This window comes from Mycteria americana, unplaced genomic scaffold (genome assembly GCF_035582795.1).
Source record: "Mycteria americana isolate JAX WOST 10 ecotype Jacksonville Zoo and Gardens unplaced genomic scaffold, USCA_MyAme_1.0 Scaffold_35, whole genome shotgun sequence".
NCBI classification, from domain to species: Eukaryota; Metazoa; Chordata; class Aves; order Ciconiiformes; family Ciconiidae; genus Mycteria; species Mycteria americana.
The window spans coordinates 2308915-2327592 of record NW_027445623.1 but is presented as its reverse complement, the minus strand read 5'-3'; the positions used below and the strand labels follow the sequence as shown (position 1 = coordinate 2327592).

At 69.3% G+C, this 18678-nt stretch overlaps 1 protein-coding gene across 1 annotated transcript; it reads right to left on the bottom strand.

The window, feature by feature from the left end:
* Window positions 1-112: 112 nt before the first annotated feature.
* KIF5A (kinesin family member 5A) lies at window positions 113-18630 on the bottom strand. Its single transcript, XM_075489739.1, has 29 exons — window positions 17955-18630; window positions 15427-15514; window positions 14895-14968; window positions 14695-14799; window positions 14551-14599; window positions 14134-14189; window positions 13940-14027; window positions 13155-13279; window positions 12639-12743; window positions 12373-12521; window positions 11386-11534; window positions 11096-11304; window positions 10772-10840; window positions 9893-10099; window positions 8426-8572; window positions 7365-7553; window positions 6698-6815; window positions 6112-6179; window positions 5563-5672; window positions 5187-5288; window positions 4634-4694; window positions 4455-4526; window positions 3902-4006; window positions 2565-2781; window positions 1525-1645; window positions 1089-1159; window positions 955-982; window positions 790-882; window positions 113-215 (listed from the first exon to the last, which is right to left on the bottom strand). Exons 1-28 carry the CDS (start codon window positions 18081-18083, stop codon window positions 804-806), a joined length of 3090 nt encoding a protein of 1029 aa, XP_075345854.1. The 5' UTR covers window positions 18084-18630; the 3' UTR covers window positions 113-215; window positions 790-803.
* Between the last annotated feature and the right edge of the window lie 48 nt (window positions 18631-18678).

The window sequence follows — 18678 nt, the reverse complement described above, 5'->3', positions numbered from 1 at the left end:
CTCCAGGTATCGGCTTAAGGCATCTCGAAGCGGACCCCGGGCAGCACCCCCAGCCCCGGCCGGGCCCCCTGAGGAGGGGGGGGTCTGGGGGGGGGTCCTGGGGGGCAGGCAGCCCCCCCCCCCGCCGTGGGGCAGGACGGGGCGAGCGTGGCGGCGAGCACACAGGACACGGAGGTGACACCGGGACATGCGAGCGGAGACGGGTCCGACGGGACCTGGGGGGGGACACGCAGCGTTGGGGGGCACGCCCGCCCCCCCGTGGGGGTCTCCGAGGGATGTGGGGGACCCCAGACCCCGCAGGGCTCTGGGTGGGGGTGTCCAGGGGGAGCTGGGGACCCACGGGGTATGGGGGCACCCAAGGGATTGGTCTGGGGGGGGTGCAAGGGTCTTCGGGGCACCCAAGGGATGGGGGGGTCTGGGAGTGGGGGGGGATGGAGGGATTTGGGGGCACCCAAGGGATGGGGGGGTCTGGGAGTGGGGGGGTGGAGGGATTTGGGGGCACCCAAGGGATGGGGGGGTCTGGGGGAGATGGGGGGATCCCCAGGGGAGGCGGGGGACCCTGGGGGATGCTGGTGACCTCAAGGGGACACACACACGTGAGATTTGGGGATCCAAGCGATACGGGGGCACCCAAGGGATACGAAGGGGGCACATGGGATTTGGGGTCCCAAGGGGATGGGGGGGGGGGCCAAGGGATGCAGGGGGAACCCAAAGGACATGGGGTGAGGGTGGGGCGATGTGGGGGTCCCCGGGGGCACCTGAGGAATGGGGTGGGGGGGTCCCCAGTACCTGGCGGGGGGGCATTAGCTGGCTGCTGTCTCCTGGCGCAGGGGGAAGAGCTTGGATTGCTCCTCGGCCTCGCAGGCGCAGGACAGGTCGCTCCTGGGGGGGACACGGGGGTCAGCCCGGGCCCGGTGCCCCCCGGCCCCCCCTGCCCCCCCCCCCCCCCCTTACCTGTTATCATTGATGTCTGTCACGTTCCCTGCAAGAAAGAGCAGCAGCTCCAGGGGGGTTATGGGGACACCCCCCCCCCATGCCCTCATCCCACAACTGGGACACCCCCCCCCCCCCCAGGGCCCCCCCCTCACCGTTATCCACGTTGAGCTGCTGGTAGGTGTCCGGGGGGCTGCTGGAGAGCGTGGTGGGGCCGCTGGCAAAGCTGGGGGGGGCACGCGAGGATGGGGGGGACATGGACACACGGACACACACGGGGACATGGGGACAGAGCCCTTGAGACTCCCAGGGCACTGCTGGCACCGGGGGGGGGGATGGACCCCATGCCCTGCACCCCTCCATCCCCCCAGAAGCCCTGGGTCCAGCCGCCTCCCTGCCCCCCTAGCCCCTGTGCCCCCCCCTCGGCCCTGCACCCCCATACCCTCCCCCCAGCCCCCTCCCCCACCCTGTCCCTGCACCCCCCATGCCCCCGCCCTCCTCCCAGCATCCCCCCATGCCCCCCCCGCCCCAGTCCCCGCACCCCCAGTGCCCCTCCCGCCCTGCCCAGCCCCCCCGTGCCCCGCCACTCACAGGCCCTGGGGGCTGGGGCCGGGCAGGGGCCCCCCCCCGGGGTACCCCTGGAAGAGGCTGTTGGTGTAGCTGAGGCCGGTGGGTGACGCCGCCGGCACCTGCCCGGGCCGCACCGGCTTGGCTGGGGGGGACGGGGGGGCTGAGGGGCGCTGGCTGGCACCCGGCACCCCGGGGTCTCCCGGGGTGCCCCCCCCCCCGGGTCTGTGCCACACCCCGGGCCAGGCTGCCCTGCCCCTGTGCACCCCAGGGGGTGCAAGGCCCCGCACCCCCGTGCACCCCCTGCACCCCAGAGCGTGCCAGGCGCCTGTGCCCACCCTGCACCCCCTGCACCCCACTGCATGCCAAGTCCCTGTGCCCACCCTGCACCCCACACACCCCCTGCACCCCATGTGCCTATTCCCGCCCTGCACCCCATGCACCCCCTGCACCCCAGGTGTCCGTGCCCACCCTGCACCCCACGCACCCCATGTGCTTGTTCCCCCCTGCACCCCCTGCACCCCCCGCACGCCGTGCACCCCAGGTGCTTGTTCCCCCCTTGCACCCTGTGCACCCCACACATCCCCCTGCACCCCTCGCACCCCAGATCCCTGCGCCCACCCTGCATGCCAGGTACCCCCTGCACCCCATACACCCCAAGTCCCCCTGTCCACCCTGCACCCCGTGCACCCCCCGCACCCCGGGCACCCCAGGTTCTTGTCCCACCCCATGCACCCCAAGTCCCTCCGCCCGCCCTGCCCCCGGGCACCCCCCGCACCCCCCGCACCCCATATCCTTGTTCCCCCCTGCACCCCGTGCACCCCCCGCACCCCGGGCACCCCAGGTTCTTGTCCCACCCCATGCACCCCAAGTCCCTCCGCCCGCCCTGCCCCCGGGCACCCCCCGCACCCCATATCCTTGCTCCCCCCTGCACCCCGTGCACCCCCCGCACCCCGGGCACCCCAGGTTCTTGTCCCCCCCCGCACCCCCAGTCCCTCCGCCCGCCCTGCCCCCGGCCACCCCGCCCGCCCCGGCCGCTCGCTCCCCGTTGCCCCCCCCCGTACCGATGTGGGCGCTGTGGGCGCGCCGGGCCGCCCCGCGGGCGCGCACGGCCTCCCGGATCCGCTCCACCTCCTGCTGGTACCGGCGCTTGTCCAGGCGCGCCCCCTCCTTGGCCTCCCTCAGCGCGCCCTCCAGGGCCTGCACTCGCCCAGCCGTAGCCCGCAGGCGTTTCTCCAGCTTCGGAAGCTCGCAGCGCAGATCTGCATTGTCACGGACCAGCTGCGCGGCCGCGTCAGCCCCGCGCCCACCCGCGCCCACCCGCGCCCACCCGGCACGGGGCGTCCACGGGCACCGGGGCGCCCGCCCGCACCCGGCACCCGCCGGCGCCCGGCAACCCCCCGCAACGGGCACCGGGGCACCCACCCGCAACGGGCGCTCGTCAGCGCCCGGCGCCCGTCAGCACCGGGCACCCACCCGCAACGGGCACCCGGCGGCGCCCGGCACCCGCCGGCACCGGGGCACCCGCCGGCACCGAAGCGCCCACCCGCACCAAGCACCCACCGGCACCGGGGCACCCATCGGCACCCAGCACCCATCAGCACCGGGGCACCCACTGGCACCCGCACCCACACACCAGCCGCTGCACCGGCAGCCCCACCAGCACCCGGCCCGGCCCTGGGCACGGCGCTGGGCACCCAGCAGCGCCCAGCACTGGCTACAGGCGGCCCCGGGGTGCCTTGCAGCACCCATCCAGGCCGCCCGCACCCCCCCAGCAGTGCCTCGGGGGGGTCCCAGCCCCCCGCGGTGCCGCCGTGGCCACATGCAGCGGTGGGGCCGTGACCGCAAAGCTGAGCTGGGGGGCAGGCAGTGAGCTGGGGGGGGGGGGGCACAGCCAGGCGGGGGGGGCAGCAGGCAGGGGCAGGCAGGAGAGTGCCGGAGGTCAGGGCAGTGCCCTCCCCCCCCCCCCCGCAAAAGTGGGGGGGCTCCAGGTGGCCGGGGCAGAGGGGACTTGGGGGGGTGTCTATCCCCCTGCCCCACATCCATCCTCCCCGGGGGGGGGAGTGGGGGACCCCCCCATGCGTGTCCTGCCCGTGTGTGTGTGCGGGGGGGTTGGGGGGGGTCGCGGTACCTTGGACACCCAGAGATCCAGCTAGGGAGGAGGCAGCGAAGGGGGGGGCAATAGAGCGGGCATCAGCGTGTGCCCCCCCCCCCAGCCACGCCACCCCATGGGGGACCCCCAGGATGGAGCGGGGCGCTGGGGGAGAGGGGATGCCAGGGCGGGGGGTGGCACTGGGAAAGCAAGGGGGAAGCTTGCAGTATAGGGGGGCTGGAGGGGCCCTGGGGTGGGGTGATGGGGTGGGGGTCCCCCCTTTTGCCCCCCCTCGCCCCCCCTGCCCACCTGTTTGTGAACCTTTGTAAGCTGCTCCAGGTTGTTCTCAAGAAAGGAAATCTTCTGCTTCTGGGAGTGCAGCCCCCCGCTGTCCTCAGGCTCCAGCTCTGCGCTCTGCGGGGGCGGGGGGGAGTGGAGGGACCCCCCAACCCGGCACGGCACCCCCCAACCCAGGCTGGCACCCTCAACCCGGGCTGGGACCCCCCAACCTGCGCCAGGGCCCCCCATGATGCCCAGGCTGGGACCCCCACAGCCCACCTGGGACCCCCAACCATGCCCAGGCTGGGATCTCCCCCACCTGGGATGAGACCCCCCCATCTGAAATGGGACCCCCACACCCAGCCTGGGACCCCCCCACCTGGGCCGGGACCCCCAGCCCAGGCTTGGACATCTCCCCCAGGCCAGGCCCCCCCTCCCCCTTCCCCCCAACACCCCTCTCCCTCCCCTCACAGCCCTCCCTTCCCCCCCCAGCTCTGACCCCACTCTCTCCCCTTACCCCACTTTTGGCTCTTGCCCCCCCCCATTTTTACCCCCCCTTCCCCCCCATTTCGCCCCCCCTCACTTTCTTGACTCGAGTCGTGACGTCTTGAACAAACAGCTTGCGCAGGTTGTGGAGGGTCTGGAGTTCACGAGCCTTGGGGGGACCAGGGGTGAGGGGGTGCACGGTGGTCCCCAGACCCCCCAAGCCCCCCCCCCGACCCCCCAGACTCCCCCCCAGCCACCCCAGCCCCCCCCACCTACCACGGTCTCCTCCAGCCCCTTGAGGTCCTGCTTGGACTGCTCGTGGCGCTCGTAGAGAAATCTGGGGGGAGATGGGGGGGGTCACCCCAAGTTTGGGGGGGGTTGGGGGGGCTCAGGGGAGGCACAAGGATGCTGCGGGGGTGCTGAGGGCTCCTGGGGGCTTGGAGGGGCCTCAGGGGTCTTTTTTGGGGGGGCTGAGGGCTGAGAGGGGACCCCAAGGTGGTACAGGGTCTTGAGGGGTGTCCCCATGGGGTGGGGGGTCCTGGTAATGTTGGGGGTCCTGAGGGGATCCCCAAGGCTCTTGGGGGTGTTGGGGGTCCCAGAGCTTCTGGAGGTGGTGCAGGGTCCTGGGGGTGTCCCCATGGGGTGGGGTCCCAGTGATGTTGGGGGTCCCAGGGGTGGTGGTGGGGTCCTGGAGGTGTCACGGGGAACATCTCTGGGGGGTCCCAGGACTCCTGCGCGTGGAGGGGGATGCTGTGGCTCTGGGGGTCCCAGGGGTGTCAGTGGGGGGGTTGGGGTCCGGGGGACCCCCGGGGCTGTGGGGGGGTCTCACGTGAGCTCCTGCAGCCGGGCGGCCTTGGCCCGCTCCTCGCCCCGCAGCGCCTCGTGCTCTGCACGCAGCTTCTCCAGCTCCAGCTCCAGCTTCTGGTTCAGGCTGCGGACGGGCGGACGGGTGGTCAGGGGGATGGACAGACAGACGGATGGGTGCGTGGGTGGGGGGACAGACGGACCGACCCACGGGGGGACAGTCTCTGTGTCGTCGTCCCCCCCCCCATCCGGCCAGGGATGAGTCCAGGGAAGGGACGGGGGGGAGGGACGGGGCTGGGCTGGGGGCATCCGGGGTCGGGGACGGGGACAGGGTCAAGGTCGGGGTCGGGGACAGGGATGGGGACAGGGATGGGGTCAAGGCCAGGGCCGGGGCCACTCACTCCCGCAGCTCGTCGATGGTTTTCTGCCTCTCGTTGACCTCGTCCCGCAGCCGGGCCAGCTGCTTGTGCTGGGCCTCCCGCTGGCTCTCCAGCTGCAGCTCCAGCGCCTTCTGCGCCCACCGCCCTCAGCCCAGGGACGGGACCCCCCAGCACCCCGGGACCCCAACTCCTCCCGGGGACCCCCAGCACCCCAACACCTCCCAGGGACCCCCAGCACCCCGGGACCCCAACTCCTCCCGGGGACCCCCAGCACCCCCGGACCCCAACATCTCCCGGGGATCCCCAGCATCCTCCAGCACCTCCCAGGGACCCCCAACATGCTCCAAACTCCCCAGGGCCCTGTGGACACCCAGCAGCCCCCAGCACCCCCGGGACCCCCAGCATCGCCCAGCACCCCTCCAGCCTCCCCAGCACCCCAGGGACCCACACCCCGCCTCTAGGACATCCCACACGCCATAAGGACCCCCAACTGGCTCCCCCTTTGGGCCTTCTACACCCTTTGGGGACCCTGGATGCCCCCAGCACCTTGTCCCCCCGGGACCCTCTCACCTTGACCTCGTCAGTGTCCTGGGTCTCATCCTGCTCCCGCTCCTTCCGGGCCACCCCCTGCGCCGTCTCTGTGGGCCGGAGCTCGCGTTGGGGGGGACGAGCCAGGGACCCCCTCCGGCCCCTTGAGTCCCACTGTGACCCCCCAGACCCCTAAGCCCCTCCAGACCCCCAGGCCATGCCCTCTCAGCCCCCCAAGCCCCCACCGTGACCCCCAGCCCCCCAACTCTACCATGTCCCCCAGCCCCCTGGCCCCCCCACCCCCCCAGCCCCCGAGCCCACCGTGCCCCCCAGCCTCCCAAGTGCCACTGTGCCCTCAGCCTCCCGAGGCCCCCAGCCCCCCCACGTCCCCCAGCCCCACTCTCACCCCCCCAGCCCCCCTATACCCCCCCAGCTCCCCGAGCCCCCCCATGCCCCCAGCCCTCTGACTGCTGCCGTGCCCCCCAGCCCCCCTGTGACCCCCCACACCTCTGTGCCCCCAGCCACCCCGAGCCCCACCATGCCTCCCAGCCCCCCAAGTGCTGCTGTGCCCTCAGCCCCCTGAGGCCCCCAGCCCCCCCCGCCCCCTGAGCCCCCCCAGGCCCCGCACCCTGGGCCTGCAGCCGGGCCAGCTCCTCGCTCAGGGCGTCGTACGACTCCTCCAGGTGCCGCTTCTTCAGCTCCACCGTCTGCATGTACTCCGTCAGCGAGCGGATCTTCGCCTCGTGCTGCGGGACCAGCCTCAGCCACCGCCCCCCGGCTGGGGGCACGCGGCCACCACCCCCCGCCATCCCCAGGGCCACTCTGTCAGCGAACCCTGGGGTCACCAAACCCCAGGGACACCAAACCCCAGGCCACCAAGCCCCAGGGTCACCATACTCCAGGACCACCAAACCCTCGGGTCACTGAACTCCAGGGCCACCAAACCCTAGGGTCACAAAATCCCAGGGCCACCAAACCATGGGGCCACCAAACCCTGGGGCCACTGAACCATGGTGTCACCACACCCCAGGGTCACCACACCCTGGGGACACCAAACTCCGGGCACACCAAACCCTGGGGCCACCAAACCCCCAAGTCACCAAACCCTGAGGCCACAAAATCCCAGGTCCACCAAACCCCAGGGTCACCAAGCCCCAGGGCCACCAATGCCCGGGGCCACTAAGCCCTGGGGTCACCAAACTCTGTGGTCACCATGGCAGTGGCATCACTCATGAGAGGTGCCTGGTGGTGGCAGCCCCAGGGTTTGTCCCCACCTGTCCCCGTCCCCAGCCCACCTGGGAGATGAGGAGCTGGCAGGAGGAGAGCTCGCGCCCGGTCACCTCCATCTTGCGGTGGCATTCCACCTGCAGGTTCTCCAGCTGCCGGCACCGCTTCACCACCGACTTCACCTCCGACTTGATCTTGCTGATGTAGAGCCGGGCGACGGTGAACTCCTCCTCGATGGCCCCGCTCACCTCCACCGGCTGGGCACGGGCACGGCACGTGGGTCAGCACGGCACGGGCACGGCGTGGCATAGTATGGCATGGCATGGGCACAGCGTGGCATGGGCATGTACCACACATGGGTATGGCACAGCATGGGCGCAGCATGCACATGGGAATGGCACAGCACGCGGGTCAGCATGGCAAGGGCATGGGCACAGCACGGCACAGTATGGCACGGGTGTGGCACGGCATGAGTATGGCACACACATGGGTCTGGCATGGTATGGGCGTGGTACAGCAGAGTACGGCACGGCGTGGGTATAGCACGGCATGGCCATGGCATGGCGTGGCACAGGCACGTACCACACATGGATATAGCATGGCATGGCTATGGCATGCATATGGGTATGGCACGGCACAGGGGTCAGCACAGCACAGGCATGGCACAGTGTCGGTATGGCGCACACATGGGTGTGGCATGGCGTGGCACGCACATGGCATGGCCACAGCACACACGGGTGTGGCACGGCACACGGGTCAGCATGGCAGGGCACAGGCACGGCACAGCACGGGTATGGCACGCACATGGGTATGACATGGCACGGGCACTGCGGATGCACAGCATGGCATGGGCATGGCGTGGCACGGGCATGGCACACGCATGGGTATGGCACGACATGGCACAGCACGGGCACGGCGCACACATGGGCATGGCACACGCATGGGTATGGCACAGTACGGGCATGGCACGCCACGGCCACGGCATGGGCACATCCCACACATGGGGCCAGCATGATGTGGCACGGCACGGGCATGTCACAGGCATGTCACACACACGGGTACGGCGTGGCACGGCACGGGCACGGCATGCACCCATGGGTGCAGCCTGGCAGGGGTGCCCCCCCCTCACCAGCTTGATCTCGCCGTTGCCCACGATGAGGCTGAACTCGCTCAGGTCCTTCATCAGCCCGTTGAGCACCTCGGCCGCCCGCTTGCGCTGCTGCCCCCCCAGCTCCCGCACCCGCTGCAGCTCCGTCTCCAGCGACAGCGTCGTCGCCTGCAGGCACAGCGCGGCCTGGCACCCCGGCACCCCCATCACCCCCCCCCGGCACCCCTGGCACCGCCTGGCACCCCGGCACCCCCTGCCCCGGCAGCCCTGGCACCCCCCCTCGACACGCCCAGCACCCACCCCAGCATCCCCCACCCTGGCACCCCCAGCACCCCGCCCCCCCCCCCCCGTACCCCCGGGCCCCCACCCCGGCACCCTAAGATCCCGCCCGCTCCACCCATGGGGTGCTGCTCTTGGTCCCCTGGAACACCCAGTCTGGCATCCCAGTTTAAGGAGAGAGTCTCCCAGTCTGGGGCCTGGTTTGGGGGTGGGGTGTCCCTCTTTGGGGTCTGTTTGGAGGGGTTCCCCTCATTGGGGTCCAGCTTGGGGGGGGGGGGGGTCCCCTCTTTGGGGTCTGGTTTGGGGTTTAGGGGGCTCCCAGGTCTGAGGCTCCTGTTTCGGGGGATCCCTGGCCCAGAGCATCCCAGTTTGGTTCTGGTTTGGACCTGGGGGTCGCAACTGTCAGATCCCAGTGTGGTCCCAGGGCCCTGGTGTGGGCGTCCCAGTTTGGAGGGGCCCTGGCTCTGGGGACCCCAGCTGGGGTGCTGATGGGGGTCCCAGCTGATTCCTGGTCTGGGTCCCATTTGCCAGTCAAGGTTCCCAGTGGGGTCCCAGTGGGACACTGAGGGTCACCAGTAGGTTTCCCAGTGGGGTTCCCAGTTGATGAGCCACTTTGGGGATCCCAGTAGAGATCCCAGCTGGGCTGGCAACTGGGGTTCCCAGTATGGTCTCAGTGGGCTTCCCAGTTGAGGAGCAAGTTTGGGGTTCCCAATGGGGTCCACTGGGGATGCCAGTAGGGATCCCAGTTGGGTGCCCATTGGGGTTCCCAGTAGGGTCCTAGCATGGTTCCCAGTTGAGGAGTCAGTTTGGCGATTCCAGTGGGGTCTAGTGGGGATCCCAGTAGAGATCCCAGTTAGGCTTGGTAGAGATCCCAGCTGGGCTAGCAATTGGGGTTCCCAGTAAGGTCCCAGTGGGGTTCCCAGTTGAGGAGCCAGTTTGGGGATCCCAGTGGGGGTGTCAGTAGGGATCCTGGCTGGGGTAGCAACTGGGGTTCCCAGTAGGGATCCCAGCTGGGTGCCCATGGGGGTTCCCAGTAGGGTCCCAGTGGGGTTTCCAGTTGAGGAGCCACTTTGGTGTTCCCAGTGGGGTCTAGTGGGGTTCCCAGTAGGGATCCCAGTGGGGTGCCCATCACGGTTCCCAGTAGAGTCCCGTTGGGAATCCCAGTTGGGTGCCTGCTGGGGGTCCCAGACAGGGGTCCCAGGGGGTCACCTCGGTGCGGGCCAGCTCATCGGCCAGCCGGCGGTTGTGGCGGCCAGTGTCCTCGGCCTCCTGCGCCTTGCGGTCGTAGCTGCGCGCCAGCTCCTCCAGTGCCGCCAGCACCTCGGCCACCTCGGCACGGGCTGCCCCGTGCTCGGCACGCAGAGCCGCCAGCTCCCGCCGCGCTGCCTCCCCGCCCCCCCGTGCTGCTGCCAGCACCTGGGGGGCCCAGAAGGGTCCAGGGGGTCACGGTGGGGGTCCCGGGGGGGTCCCAGGGGTCAGGGTGGAGGGATCCAGAGGGGGTCCCAGAGGGGTTCCAGCAGGGTCAGGTTGGGGGGTCCCAGGGGCTCAGGATGGAGGGGTCCAGGGGCTCAGGTTGCGGGGTCCAGGGGCTTAGGGTGGGAGTCCCAGAGTGGTCCTAAGGCTCAGGATTGGGGTCCCAGAGGGGTCCCAGGGGTCATAGTGGGGGTCCCAGAGGGGTCCCAAGGGGTCAGGGTGGGGGTCCTAGTGGGATCCAGGAGGTCAGGGTCCCAAGGGTGTCCAGGGGGTCAGGGTGAGGGTCCCAGAGTAGTCCCAGGGGTCAGGGTGCAGGTCCCAGAGCGGCCCCGGGGGCTCAGCGTGGTGGGGTCCCAGGGTTGAGGGTAAGGGTCCCAGAGGGGTCCAGGGGGTCAGGGGGGGGGTCCCAAGGGTCACAGTGGGGGTCTCAGAGAGGTTCCAACAGGGTCACATTGGGGGGTCCCAGGGGCTCAGGGTGGAGGGGTCCAAGTGGGTCCCAGGGGACCTGAGTGGGGACCCAGAGGGATCAGTCTGGGGTCCCAGCAGGGTGAGGTTACGGGGTCAGACAGAGATGGGGGGACATGGGGACTGGGGGGGCAGGGCTGGGCCCCTCACCTCCTCCTGGTCCAGCATCTGTTGCTTGAGCTTCTCCATGATTTGGCTCTGCTGGTTGATCTCGTCGTCCTGGGGGAGGACGGGAAGGTCCGTGCTGGCCAGCCCCGAGGGGCTGCGGGTGGCAGGGGCGTCTCGGGGGGGTCCTGGAGGCTGCCAGGAGGTCCCGGGGGCCCTGGGGTGCTGAGGGTCCTGGGGGATGCTGGGGCGACTGGGAGGTCCCCAAGGGTCCTGGGGAGTCTCAGGGGTCTTGGGGGCTCCCGGCAGGTCTAGAGGGGTCTTTGGGGGTCCCCAGGGGACCCGGGGAGGGGTCTGGGAGGTCCCCACCTTGTCATCCAGCTGCTTGTAGAGCTTGCGGATCTCCTCCTCGTACTTGCGGCGCTCCTCGTCGGAGATGTGGATGACGATGGAGGAGCTGTTGTCGTTGAGGGGGGTCTCGCTGGCGGGTCCCGTCCCTGTCCCCTCGCCCGTCCCCTCACCCGTCCCGGCCTCTGGCTCGGCCCCACTTAGCTGCTCCGTCTCGGGCACGGCCTCCCCTGGGGACACGGCCTCAGTTTCCCCAGCCAGCACCTGGGGGGGGATGGGGTCCCCTCCCGGACGCCAGGGTCCCCCCTCACCGCTCCGCCAGCGGCTCAGCTCGGCCTCCAGCTTCCCGATGGTCTCCTTCAGCGCCTTGTTCTTCTCCTTCTCCTTCTCGTACTTCTTCTTCCACTGCTCAGCCGTCAGCTCCAGGTTCACTGACGCCGTGTTCTTGATGGTCTTGGCCCTGGATGGAGGGGGGGGCCCTCAACAGGAACCCCCCCTGCTTCCCCTTTCCAGGCAGTATCCCCCAGGGACCCTCCCCCGAGATGCCCACCACAGCGACCCCCATCTCAGGGTCCACCTTCCCCCCACTCCCCTCCCAGGTCTGGGGACCCCCGATGCAGCCCCCTTCCCCCCCCCCCCCCGGGGGTGTGGGGGTGCAGCTGGGATGCAACAGGTATGAAGGGTGCAGTTGGAGTGCATGGGGTGCTGACAGAGCGCAGCTGGGGTGCAACGGGTGCTTGGGGTACACTTGAGGTCCAAGGGGTCCATGGGGTGCAGTTGAGGTGCAATGGGTGCTCTTGGGGTGAAGTTGGAGTGCAAGGAGCCCATGGGGTGCACTTGGGACACAAGAGATGCATGGGGTGCTGTTGGGGTGCAGTTGGGTTGCAATGGGTACATGGGGTGCAGTTGGGGTGCAACGGGTGCATGGGGTGAAGCTGGGGTACATGGAGTGCTGTTGGGGTGCAACACGTGCATAGAGTGCGATTCGGGTGAAGTTGGGGTGCAACGGGTGCATGGGGTGAAGCTGGGGTGCAGTTGGGGTGCAACAGGTAGGTGGAGTGTGATTTGGGTGAAGTTGGGGTGCAATGGGTGCATGGGGTGAAGTGGGGGTGCAACGGGTACTGTTGAGGTGCAGTTGGGTTGCAATGGCTGCATGGGGTGCAGCTGGGGTGCAGTTGGGACACAGCGGGTGCATGGGGTGCAGTTGGGGTGCAATGGGTGCATAGGGTGCAGTTGGGGTGGAGTTGGGGTGCAGAGGGGTGCAGGGGCACCCCAACACCCCCAGCCCCCTCCCCTACCTCTGCCCGAACATGAGGGTGGACTTGGTCTCGGCGTCATTGTAGCTGGAGGGGGAGCAGCAGATGAACATGGTGGTGCGGCAGTTCCCCCCCAGCGAGTCCTGCAGGATCCGCGTCATCTTGCTGTCCCGGTAGGGCACATAGGCCTTCTGCGGGGGGGCACAGGGCTCAGCAGGGTCCCCCCCCCCAGCCCCAGGGTCCCTGGGGCAGAGCGGGCGGGCGGGGGCTCGCCCCCCCTGGCGGGGGGGGGATACGTGGGCTCTCACCGTGCCCTCGGCCAGGGCCGAGATGACGTTGCCCAGCGCCGACAGCGACTTGTTGATGTTCTTGGCCTCGTCCAGCACGGCCCCCTCAGCCCCTGTCTTGCTGACCTGTGGGGCCGGGCAGCTCAGAGACCCCCATGGGGCCACCCCTACCCCAGGGACCTCCACCCCAGGGACAGCCCCAGCCCAGGAACTCCCCCAAGACCCCCAAACCCAAGGATGCCACCAGCCAGTAGACCCCCAGAGACCCCCAATCCAGAGACTGTTCATCCAGAGACCCCCACCCTAGCCTGAAGACCCCTAACCCCAATGTCCCACAGCCCACAGACTTCCCCCCCCCCCCCCCCCCCCCAAGGCCCCCAGCCTCCCAATGCCCCCCTTGGGGACATCCTCCACCCAAGTTCCCCCAGAGACTTCCCAATCCCACATACCCCAGCCCAGGGCCCCCCAAAGACCCCCACCCCAGAATCCTCCCAGCCCAAGCCCCCCAGGGTCCCTCAGTGCTGGGGTCCCCCCAACCTTCTCGCTCCCGGCCAGGTCGACCAGGTAGAGCTTCCCGCTGAGCTTCTGCTCTGTCTCCACGTTCTCCTGCTTGATGTTGATGAGGAAGATGCTGTGGCTGCGGGAGCTGTGCTCGTTCATGTCTGTGGGCACAGGGGGAGGCTGCACGCCCGTGCCTCCGGCCCCCAGGGAGCCCCCGCACCCCCACGGGACCCCTGCAGCACCCCACAGTGCCCCAGAGACCCCACAGTGCCCCAGGGGTCCCCCACTGCACTCCAGGGACCCTATGATTCCCCATGGCCTCCATGGTGCCCCAATGACTCCTACAGCACCCCAGGGACCCTACAGCACCCCAGGGACCCCCACAATACCCCAGGGACCCCCATGGTGCCCCAATGACTCCTACAGCACCCCAGGGACCCCACAGTACCCCAGGGACCCCCACAATGCTCCAAGGACCCCATGATGCTGCAGGGACCCCCATGGTGCCCCAGGGACCCCCACAGTGTTCCAGGGACCCCCCAGCACCCTAGGGACCCCTATGGTGCACCAATGACCCCTACAGCACCCCAGGGACCCTACAACACCCCAGAGATCCCACAATGCCCCAGGGACCCCCATGGTACCCCAACGATCCCTACAGCATCCTAGGGACCCCCCATTGTGCCCCAGAACCCCCCCAGCACCCCAGACACCCCACAGTACCCTGCACAGCAGGGACTGGCACCCCATAGCCCCCCACCTCTCTCTGCCCGCCTCATCGCCCAGCCCCCTGTGTGTCCCCATGTCCCAAGAGCGCTCACTGGTGACAGCCACGTGCCGGTTGGATTTCCCCTCGTCGATCACATCCAGGATCTCCTCGGGGCTGGAGACGAAGCGCTCGGTGCAGCCCTGGGGGTGTGTGTGGGGGGGTTGAGCCCGGGGATCGGCCCCAGCACACCCTCTGGGGTGCCCCTTGGGGTGCCCCACCCAAGGGACCCTCTGAGCCGCTCCTCACCTTGACGTAGGGAACCCGGTTCTTGTCCTCGTGCACCGACAGGTTGGTCTTGGTCACTAGTAGGGGGGACGTGGGGTGAGGGGGCTGGGGGGGTGGTGACCCCCCAACATGCCCTAGGAGCTCCCAGTGCCATCCAGTGCCTCCCAGTGCTCCTCCATGCCCTTCCACTGACTCCCAGTGCTCCCCAGTACCCATCCAGTGCCTCCCAGTGCTCCCCCATGCCCTTCCACTGACTCCCAGTGCTCCCCAGTACCCATCCAGTGCCTCCCAGTGCTCCCCCATGCCCCACCACTGACTCCCAGTGCTCCCCAGTACCCACCCAGTGCCTCCCAGTGTTCCCCAGTGCCTCCAAGCTCCTCAGTGCCCTCAGTGCATCCCAATACCCACCCAATATCTCCCAGTGCCTCCCCTACTCACTGTCCAGCAGGTCCCGGATCTTGTCCAGATAAATTTCAAAGTAAGAAACCTGGTAGGAGCAAATTTGGGGTGTCAGGGTGTGTGGGGGGGTCAGGACTCAACCTCCCAGTCCTCCCAGTGCTCCCAGCCCCTCCCAGTCCCCACCTTGATGTGGAACTCAAGGTTCTCGTCCATGGAGTAGATGTGGTTGAAGATGTCCTGGGCAATGCGCGGGATGATGCCCATCTGCTGGGGGTCGTGCAGCTTGCCCTGGGGGGGTGGGGGGGTGATGAGCACCCAGGGGGGTGCCAGGGCCCAGGAGGTGCTGAGCCCCCCCCCCCCCAAGCCCCCCCCGGCTCCCTCACCTCCATGGTGTGGGTCTTGCCTGATGATGTCTGCCCATAGGCGAAGATGGTGCCGTTGTACCCAGCCAGCACGTCTATGGGGAGGGGTGAGGGTGGGCAGAGCCCCTCAGGGACTCCCAGGAATCCCCGAGGACTCCCAGGACCCCCAGGGACCTCATAGTCCCCCCAAACCCTGAGGGACTCCCCCGAGACCCCCAGGGCTCCCTGACCCCCCCATGGCAGCTAAGATCACCTCCAAGACCCCCAGCGATGCCCAAGGACCCCTGAGACCCCCCAAAAGACCTCACAGATACCCCCAGAACCCCTGGAGATTGCAGAGACCCCCCAAAGTCCTGCAGAGACCCCAAGATCTGCTGGACAGCCCCAAGGACCCCCTGCGCATCTCCCCCTGCCAGCGTCACCCCACAACCTGCCCCTGTCACCTCCCAGCACCCTCCAATGTCCCCATGGATCTGGGTGTCCCTGGAGGAGGGTCCCTCAGCTAGGACCCCCCGGGAATGCCCCCAGGCCCCCCCAAGGCCCCGGCCCTCACCCTTGACGATCTGCATGGCACAGGCGTGGTAGACCTGCTCCTGGGTGGTGTTGGGGGGGAAGACGCGGTCGAAGACATAGGGCTTGCCCTGGAGGGGAGTCATGGGGGTCAGTGGCCAGGAGAGACCCCCACAAGGCGCTGGGGGCTGTGCCAGCCTCAGGGCTCCCCTTGCAGGGCTCCCAGTAAGTTCCAGTGAATCCCAGTAAGGGAGGTGGGAGGTTACAGGGGGGCCTCTCACACGGCCCCAATCCCCTCATAGACCCCTGCCCTCCCAAATCCCATGGACCCCCATACATGCGTGCCCCTCTCATACTTCTCCCTATACCATCAGCTTCCACTTCACTGCCAGCCCCCTACATATAACCCCTGCCCTCCCACCCACTCCCTCATACACCCCCACCCCCCATGTAGCCCCTCAGAAACCCCAAGCCCCCCCAGACCACCTAAGGCTCCCCCATGTACCCCATTACCCTCCCAGCCCCCCAGTCACCCCCAGTCCCCATAATCCCCTCAACCCCTTAGGACCCCACACCTCCCCCAGTACCCCCATTTACCACCCCCTCCCCCATATACCCCCTATACCCCAGCACCCCATATATGCCCCATACACTCCAGACCCCATACACCCCCCTGGCCCCCCTGGTATCCACATATACCCCAGACCCCCAATACACTCCCCACGCACCCCCAGAGACTTCACACTCTCCATATACCCTCAGACCCCCGTACGCCCTCCTAGACCCCAAGCCCCACGCACTCTCCGTACACCCTCATAGACCCCCAGAACTCCACAGACTCCCCCGTAACCTCCCCATACACTCCCCATACACCCCCCTAGGCTCACAGTCTCACCATACAGCTCCATACCCCCCCATAGCCTCCTCAGCCCCTCCATAGGCCCCCATAGACCCCCATAGATGCCCATAGACCCCCATAGAGCCCCATACAGACCCATGCACCCTCATAGATCCACATAGACCCTTCAGTCCCCCATAGACCCCATAGATCTCCAACTCCCCCCACATCCCCAGCCCCCCCTCCCAGACCAAGAGACCCCCAGGCGCTCCATAGGCCCCCAGCCCCCTCCCCCCATACACCTCCACAGTGCCGCAGCCTCGCCATACACCCTCATGCGCCCCCATAGACCCCTCAGCCCCCCCATAGACCCCCATAGACCATCATAGATCCCCATAGACTCCCATAGACCCCCATAGACCCCTCAGTCCCCCATACACCCGCAGCCCCCCATAGACCCCCATACACCCCTCAGCCCCCCCCAGACCCTCATAAACCCTCATAGTGCCCCGTACACCCCATAGACCGGCAGCCCCCCATAGAACCCATACACCCCCAGCCCCCCCGTACACCCCCATACGTCCCCAGCCTCCCTACACCCCCACAGACCCCCATACACCCCCCGCCCCCCCCATACACCCCCCCACTCCGTTCTGCTCCGCCCCCCCCGCCGGGAGCTGTCCAGGCCCCGGTGCTGAACCGCCGCAGCCACCACGGGGACAGCGGGACACGGGGACAGCCGGACACCAGGGGGACAGCGGGACACGGGGACAGCCGGCGACACCAGCTCGCCCCCCGTCCGCCCCGCCCCCCCCCCCCGGCCCAGCGCAACCGCCGCAGCACGGCGCAGGCACAACCGCCCCGCCCGCCGACGGCCACGCACCCCCCCACGCACAACCACCCCACGCACCCTCCCTACGCACCCCCCCCCCACGCGCAGCCGCCCCACGCAGCCCCCGCCGCTCACCCCCCCCGCCGCACAACCGCCCCACGCAACACCCCGCATTGCGCCGGTACAACCACTCAGGGACACAACAACACCCACGGAGCCGGCACAGCCCCCCCCCCCGCCCCACTGCACCCCCGGGGGAGCCCGCTGCACCCCCCCACCCCAAGGGCCCCCACACCTTCCCCGGGGCCCCCCCTCAGGGCCGGGGTGCCCAGGCCGGGCGAGGCCCTCCCTGCAGGAGAACCCCCCCCCGCCCTATACCCGGCCCCGTGCAAGGGGGGGCGTTATGGGGGGGGCCCTTACACTGGGGGGCTTGGCTGCGGTCCCTGAGCCCCCCCGGCTTCACCCCTCAACAAAGGGCCGGGCCGCAGCGGGGTGGGGTGTGGGCAGGATCTGCGACAACCCCCCCCCGTCCCGGTGCGGCCCTCGGGCCCGATCGTGCCCCCCCGGGGGCCAGGGTGTCTCTGCTCATTGTAAACACCCCCCCCCCCCCCCCGCACTGGGCCAGACGGGGGGAAACTGGGAGTGCCGGGAACCTTAGACAAGGAGTGGGGGGTGGGGTAAGGGAGGGGAATGGGGGGGCAGGGGAAACGCCCCGGGGGGGGTCTGGGCCCATTTGGGCACCAGAGCTACCGGCCACACCCAGGGCGATCCCCCCCCCCCAACAGGCTCTGCTCCCCCAAGCTGACTGTCGCCCCCCTCCCCCAGGCCGGGTACCCCCCAGCCTGGCTATTCCCCCCCTCCCGCCGGCTGTGCCCCCATCCCTGTGCCCCCCCGCACTCACCCCCACCACCACGCTGTCGTCGCCCTGGAAGACGGGCAGGAATTTGTCCCCCCGCAGGATCTCCGCCTGGTTGAGGGGCCGGAACCGGCACAGGACCTTGATGCTGCACTCGGTGCTGGGCTCGGCCATGGCGGGGGGGGCGAGAAGAGCTTGGGGGGGGCCGGAGGGGGGGCCCAAGGGTGCTGCCGGTGCCCAAGGGTGTGGGATGTCACCCGGGGATGCGGGTGGTACCCGAGGATGCTGGGTACGACCTAAGGGTCAAGTGGTACCCAGGGATGCAGGATGCTGCCCGGGGATGCAGGATGGTACCCAGGGATGCCGGGTGGTACCCAGGGGTGCGGGGTGCTGCCCGGGGATGCCGGTGGTGCTCGGGGGTGCGGGGTGCTCCCGGGGATGCCGGGTGGTGCCCGGGGGTGCGGGGTGCTCCCGGGGATGCAGGGTGCGGAGGGAGGGCGGCGCCGGGCGGGGGATGCTCCGCAGCGCTCCTGCTGCCCGCTGCTCCCGTGACCGCGCTGCTGTCGCCACTGCAGCCCCGGTACCGGGTGATGGGGGGGGAGAGGCCGCCCCCCGCACGCACACGCCTCCCCCCACCCGCGTTAAGGTGGAGCTGCCCGCGGCTCTTAAGGTGGACGGAGATGCGGGGGGGCGAGGGGGGGGCGACGCCCGGCCCTGGGAACCGTTCCCCCAAACTGCTGATTCATTGCGGGGGGGGGGGGGGGGCAGG